Source organism: Dipodomys merriami, unplaced genomic scaffold (assembly GCF_024711535.1).
Source record: "Dipodomys merriami isolate MVZ:Mamm:240054 unplaced genomic scaffold, mDipMer1.0.p SCAF_36, whole genome shotgun sequence".
Classification (NCBI taxonomy): Eukaryota; Metazoa; Chordata; class Mammalia; order Rodentia; family Heteromyidae; genus Dipodomys; species Dipodomys merriami.
In genome coordinates, this window is record NW_027205159.1 from 14639695 (window position 1) to 14647226 (window position 7532).

At 39.1% G+C, this 7532-nt stretch overlaps 1 gene segment (V, D, J or C); it reads left to right on the plus strand.

Annotated features, from left to right (window-relative positions):
* Window positions 1-650: 650 nt before the first annotated feature.
* On the plus strand, window positions 651-7143 carry LOC138804378 (immunoglobulin kappa variable 1-39-like). The segment is given in 4 exon segments: window positions 651-705; window positions 823-1121; window positions 1560-1618; window positions 7023-7143. Coding segments are annotated over 4 exon segments (534 nt in total).
* The last annotated feature ends 389 nt before the right edge of the window (window positions 7144-7532 follow it).

The window sequence follows — 7532 nt, forward strand, 5'->3', positions numbered from 1 at the left end:
AGTGCATTCAGAAACAGAGGACAGCAACCTGGAGTTGATAGCAAAACCCAATGGCTAGCCTGTACATTGTACATCATAGCACAATACTGCACATACTTTAATATCGTACTTTTCATTGTCTTTCATTAAATCTTAGTTGATACTTGTCTATCATCTATTTATTTAACTGTCAATCTCTCTATCAACCTAGATACCCATGTAGCTTGAGAAATTGAGTGATTGTGTCCATGATTAACAAATGGGTTCAAGGAAATCAAAGACTTAGAAAATCCCATGTAAATCATTAATTCCTCATTTTGGAACTGTTTTTGCTTGAAAAAATGACTTAGATAAAATGCTATCATGAAAAGCATGTCATGACCCATGTATAAATTAAAGTTCATTGTATTTAACCCGAGAGGTATTCTGTCCCCTGAACCCCAGAGAGGAACATTCTCTTCAGGCACATCAGTGCTACCCTGGTATGGTTTTTTGTATTTGGGACATTATGTCTGGGCTGAGATACTGAAATCTGGCATGCTGGTGCAGCTGCCCTGGCCCCTTCCAACCCCTACTGATTTGCATGTGCCCAGAGCACAGCCCACTGCCCTGAGCAGTTCTTGAAAGCTACTTACATACTGTGCAAGAGTCAGTCCTAGTCAGCACACAGCATGGACATGAAGGCCCCTGCTCAGTTCCTGGGGCTCCTGCTGCTCTGGATTACAGGTAAAAAAAGACTATGAGGTTCTCCTCAGTCTGCTGTAGTCAGTGATGTGTGGCTGTTTATGAAGTTTCTTATAACATGCTTGATTCTTTGTATACTTATTACTTTTCCAATGGCAGGTACCAGATGTGACATCCAGATGACCCAGTCTCCATCCACTTTGTCTGCATCTCCTGGAGACAGAGTCACCATCACTTGTCGTTCCAGTCAGGACATTAGCAGTTGGTTAAGCTGGTACCAGCAGAAACCAGGGGGAGCTCCAAAGCTCCTGATCTATGATGCAAACATTTTACAATCCGGAATCCCCTCCAGATTTAGTGGCAGTGTATCAGGGACAGAGTATGCTCTCACCATCAGTAGCCTGCTGCCTGAAGACATTGCCACTTATTACTGTCAACAGCATTTTATCCCACCCACAGTGATACAAGCCATAACATAAAACTCCAAGAAGCAGAAGTGTAAGGCTAGGCTACCCCACCTGCTTTCTTCATGCTTCCTCTTGCAAGAGCTGTCCTAGAATCATAGGACATGAATCCTGCCCAGGATATCCTGGACCAGTGAGCTTCTATGTCTCAATCTTTAGAGTAAGTATAATTATAGATGTGCGATACTGGCACTGGGCTGAATGTTGAAATATTAAAATGACATTCCAGACTATAAACAAGGAAATACTCCGCCTTTGTTCTGGTTTCATTTAATCTCGAATTGATTTTCACAATGTGCAGAGAGACACTCGGAAGTTATTTCAAAATTTTATTTGAGATTTTTAAATACTTTATGCACAAATTTCATCAGCAAGTAAAGACAGCTTGCCACTTCATTTTTCTGCTTCATGACTTTTGTGCTTTTTTTCCAGTTAGTTTTAGATTTTCTTATTGCATTTGGAGAACCTCAGTACAATTTGAGGTACAAAAGGTAATAGTGTACATTTCGTTCTTGATTTCTAGATGTTTCTTATGAACTCTAGAAGTGACTCTTTGGCCACTGAGGAAGATCAAACAAAATCCATGTCAAAGGCAAGCTGAGTGACCTTCAACACAAGAGCTCCAGTCAGATCACCAGTCATTAAGAGTGTGACTAGTCTTGAGCGGGTGGCTCGTTCCTTTAAATCCTAGCTACTCAGAAGGCTGACATCTGAGGATGTCAGCAGGAAAGTCCATGAGACTCTTATCTCCAATTATCACTGGAAAACCAGAAGTGGACATGTGGCTCAAAGTGGAGAGTGCTACCCCTGAGTTCAAGCTCCATGAGTGACCAAAAAAAGTATGAATTGCTGATGAATATACGTACTTGTGTTGTATGTCAAAAAGTTTTCGAGTAGTTCATTGCACACTATTTTTGTTAAAAACCAATTGCTTCACTATAGATATTTATAAAACAATCGGAAACAGGGGAAATGAAAAAAAAATCTACAAAATATATGAATAAATAGAATACATTATGGTTCATTTATGGAAACATCCAAGGAATAGCTAGTACTATTACAAATATTATGGAATTATATAATGTAATATACAGTAATGTATGGTAATATATAAATGGAGCAATAAAATGTTACTTTATATGTACAATGAAGACTTATCAAATATCATTATGTTCACAGTTTAAAAAATGAGTGGCATATATCCTTTGGGCCATATGTTTTAAAACATGAATATAGACTTATTTATTGCTGCATACATACATACATATGTCTTTATATTCATAAATATCAAGAGAAAGATGCATCATGTGTAGATATACACACACAAACACACATACACAAACACAAATTATGAGGCATTTGATGAAACATAGTTTAGTTTGTCCAGAGCCTGTCCTAAAGACAGAAATGTAAGAATGCAGAGCATGGAACTTTTGAGGAAACCTCTATATTGCTCACCTATATTTTGCTAAATAATCTTATTTCTACACTTACCATTTTCATGAAAATTTCAAGAAAACAGAAATACTTTGGATGACCTTTTGTAGTAGTTCTTCTGCATTGACAAGTGGGTAGAATAGCTTGCAGATTAAGAAAGTGTATTTCTGAACCTGTCTGTGAGAAACTCTCTAGAGAGAATTGAGTGAGACAGGAAGATCCACCTCATAGTCCACAGCTCCTTTCAATAGGATGCAGTCTCTTGTGCAATAAAACAGCAAGGAGGAGGAAGGAGAACATTCACTTTGCTTCTTGGGTGACATGATGTGAGCTCCACTGGACTCTGCCCATGTGGCAGAGTAAAATTTCTAATCTAAGATTAAAATAAAGAATTCTTCCCTTCAAGTTGCTTTTTATTAAGGTCTTGTCACAGCAATTAAAAGCTAAGTACACATCTTTATAACATGTTCTAACTAACGTTGACCAATGATATAAGATGAATGCTGTACTGAGAGCATTTGGCATCACCATCTCTGGGTTGAGAGGGATGGCTATTATTGTAGTGGAAACTATGGCAATTTGTTAGATAACAATGTGGGGAAGTAGATTTTTTTATAAGTGTGGGAAAATAAGTTTCTAAGCTGAGGATGTAGAATAACATACCAAACTCATCTATTTAGCCTCAGGAGGATGAAATGTGGTTTGAATAAGGCAGGAGTGCTGAGGCCAGGACGTGGGGTCGTACTCCATATTCTGGGAGTAGGAAGAGAGTGGCAGCTCTTCTCTGCAGGAGGCAAGTGAGTATAGAGCAAGGTTTCCCCCTATGGCTCCATGTACAACTCAACTGTTAAAACTGAGTTTCTAGATCCTTTGCCTTAAACTTCTCAATAATTTGTGAACAAATCCACATCCCATGATAAGTCCATTGGCACTGAGTGCACTTGACATCTGTAACTAAGAATAATGATGAAATCACACAGAGAATAACAGGCTCCTTTTTTATAATTATAATACTTTTCCAGCACACTGGCTTCGGGAAGTCAACACTAATAACCTTGTAAGTTATCGGGACTCAATGACAAATAGACAAAAAAGAAATGCAAATCAAAACAACATGGAGATTCCCCTCACCCCAGTTAGAAAAGCTATCACCAAAACCTCTAATAACAACAGATGCTAGAGGGAATGTGGACAGAACCATACTGTACTGCTGGTGGGAGTGTAAACTTGTTCAACCTCTTTGGAAAGTAGTATGGAGGTTCCTCAAAAGACTGCACATAGAGCTACTCTATGACCCACCAGTCCCACTTTTGGGCATTTACCCGATTGATCACAAACCAGACCATACTAAACCTACCAGCACAACTATGTTTATTGCATCATTATTTACCATAGTTAAAATATGGAACCAACCCAGATGCCTCTCAGTAGATGAACGGATCTAGAAACTGTGGTATATATACACAATGGAATTTTATGCCTCTATTAGAAAGAATGACATTGCCCCATGTTTTTAGGAAATGGAAAGACCTGGAAAAATTTTATTAAGTGAAGCAAGCCAGGCTCATAAAACATAGGTCCCATAGTTTCCTTTATTTGTAATAACTAGTACATGTCTGAGACAAGTAGAAATGTTCAGATAAGTTGATGTTAGGCAAAATGGACCCCAAGATAAGGACTCAAATGTTTCTTCTTTTGTGCTATTGTTTCTAACATATTTATGAGAATTTATTTTGTTGCTTTATAAGGTCGCTCCCCATTAATATAACCCCTGTTTTCACTGTATATGATGTTGGTATAATTTGTGGAGGGGAAGGGAAAAAACAAATTGTATAAATAGGGATACAGGTGGACCCATTGCAACAATGAGATGTACAAGATGTTATGTCAACAAATGAACTTTTTTGGCACAGGGCAGGGCACGAGGGGTGGCAATGGGGGTGGTGCAGATGGAAAGAGATGTTAAGGGAAACAAAGCAGGTGGTAACAATGCTTGATAAGAAATGTACTCATTACCTTGACCATGTAATTGTAACCCCTCTGTACAGTATTTTCACAATAAAAAAAAACTAGCTCAGGGGGAACCACTGATTCTCCCCATTTGGACCATGTCATGCATGAATAGTGATAGATTTTCCTTTACCACTTAAGCCTTCCACATGCCATGGGACCTATGTTTCTTTGGGCCTGGATTACTCCACTTGATATAATTTTTTTCCAAGCCTTTCAATTTCCTAAAAAATGGGGCAATGTCATTCTTTCTGATGGAAGCATAGAATTTCATTGTATACATGTACCACATTTTCTTAACTACTCATTTGTTGAGGGGCATCGGGATTGGTTCCATATCCTAACTATGGAAAAAAATGATGTGATAAACATGGTTGTGCTGGTAGCTTTGATATGACCATGTTTGTGTTTGTTTGGGTAAATGCCAAAAAGTTGGGATTGCTGAGTCATAGTGGAGCTCTATGTGGAGTCTTTCGAGGAACCTCCATACTGCTTTCCAAAGTGGTTGGACAAGTTTACACTCCTACCAACAGGAGGGTTCCCTTCTGTCCACATCCCCTCCAGCATTTGTTATTAGATTTCTGGATTATAGCTATTCTAACTGGGGTGAGGTGGAATCTCAACATTCTCTTCAATGATCTTGAAAGCAAAAATTCAATATCACACTCTTTTTATGAAGCCAGCTTAACCCTCATCCAAAACCAGGCAGGGACTCATCAAAGAAAGAGAACGATAGACTCATTTCTTTGATGAATATGGTCGCAAAACTTCTCAACAAAATATTGGCCACTTGACTTAAACAACTCATCAAAAAAATCATACACCATGATCAAACAGGATTCTTTTTAGGGATGTAAAGCTGGTTCAATATATGCAAATCAATTAATAAAATTAAACAAGAGCAAGGATAAGAACCACACAATTATCTCAATAGATGCAGAGAAAGAAATTGACAAGATCCAACACTCCTTTATGATGAAAGCTCTGGAAAAACTAGGAATCTACAGAACATCCCTCAATACAATAAAGGCTGTATATGACAAATCTACAGCCAGCATTATACTAAATGGCCATTTAGGTCATACCAAAGACATTTCCTCTAAATTCAGGAAAGAGACAAGGATGTCCACACTCTCCACTTCTTTGAACCAAGTATTAGAATGCCTAGATCATGGGCCTCAAGCAAGAAAGCTCAGGCATCATGTCCATGTCCTGGAGCTGTGCCCAGCTCCTGAGGATTTGCATGTGCCCTCGCACAGCCAACTTCCTGACCCATTCTTCATGGTCTGCTCACACCCTGTACATCAGTCCGTCCCAGTCAGCACACAGGATGAGTGAGGGCCCCTGTTTAGCTCAGGGGATCCTGCTGCTTTGACCCAAAGATAAAGAAGGACAAGACTAGGAATTTATTGAGCCCAGGGTAAACAGAGATGCCTTACTCCTCATGGAAACTCCCAGAATATAATTGATTCTGTGGATATTTGGTTGATGTTTTCAATATCAGGTGCCAGATGTGACATCTCCATTTTCCAGTGTCCATCCTCTCTGTGTGCATCTGTAGGAGACAGTCTCCATCACTTGCAAATCCAATCTGGGATTAGTGATGATTCACAGTGGCATCCTCAGAAACAAGGTGATGCTCCTAAACTCTTGATTTATTGGTCATCCAATTACAGTCTGGTGTGACATCCAGATTTAGTGGCAATGGATGGGGAAGAGAGTCTACTTTCACTATCAGCAACCTGCAGTTTGAAGATATTGCTACTTACCACTGTCAAATGAGTAATAAATAGTTCAACCCCCATGGTGATATAAGACCAAATATAAACCTCCCTGGGGGAGTACAAACATGAGAGGCTGAGTTGTGTCAGCTGCCCCTCCTGGTGGGTCGGCCTGCTGACAGTGCATCTCAGCCACAGCCAGGCTCTGAAAGTCACTGGGGGATTTGGTAGAGGGGGGGTCATTGACAACCCTCTCAATCTCGTCTGTCTGGCTTCCATCTGCCTCAGGAGCACCAACCAGATAATGCTTCTGATTTCTAATAAAAAAAACACAGATCTGTCCTTCTGAGCCTCTGAAATATAATATCCAGGTGGATATAATTTGCAGTTTGTCACACAAGAGGCCTTTGCTCTTCTTGTGCTCCCTTTACACTGCTGCACCCACCTGCTAATTTGCATAGTGCTCCCTAAGGAGGACTTTCCCTTTTGAGTCTGAGATGAAGGCTCAGTTTGCCCTTGTCTTGTCCTATCAGGACTCTTTAAAAAGAATTCTTTTAGTAAGCTCCTGGGCTGCTAATGCTCTGGCTCACTGGTAAGGACAGAGGGAGAAGAACAATGAAATCAAGTAAATTGCAAGGAAATGAAAAGAACTAGATCCTCATATTGAGTGATATAGGTCAGGAAGCAAAAACAAAATAGTGTGGTCCTACTCACTTGTGGATTCTAGATTTAATGATGGTAGTGATGATGGCATTGATGATGATGATGATGATGATGATGATGATGATGATGATGATAATAATAATAATAATAATAATAATAATAATAATAATAATAATAAAACATGAATTCCAAAATGGAAAAAATCTGAAGGGCGACAGGTGAGGGTGAAAGAAAGGGACAAAAGCACACTAAGTGTAGAAGATGCATTGGTATATAAATAAATAGATATACATGTATATACACTCACATGTGCATTTGAGATATGAAGTTCCTTTAAACAGTATGAAAAATGATGGGAATGGGAGAGGAAGAGTACAGCAATAGAAAGGAGGTGGTGATTTTTTCAAAATAAGCTGCATTCAGGTAAAGATTCTCATCTAACCTCGTGTTGTTAATATATGACAATGACAAGTTATCCAACAATAAAATAAGTAAAATGCCATGATTATGCATATAAAACTCCTGGGAATTTGCACAACTATTAACAAAGAACGGTAAAACTCCTAATGAAAAT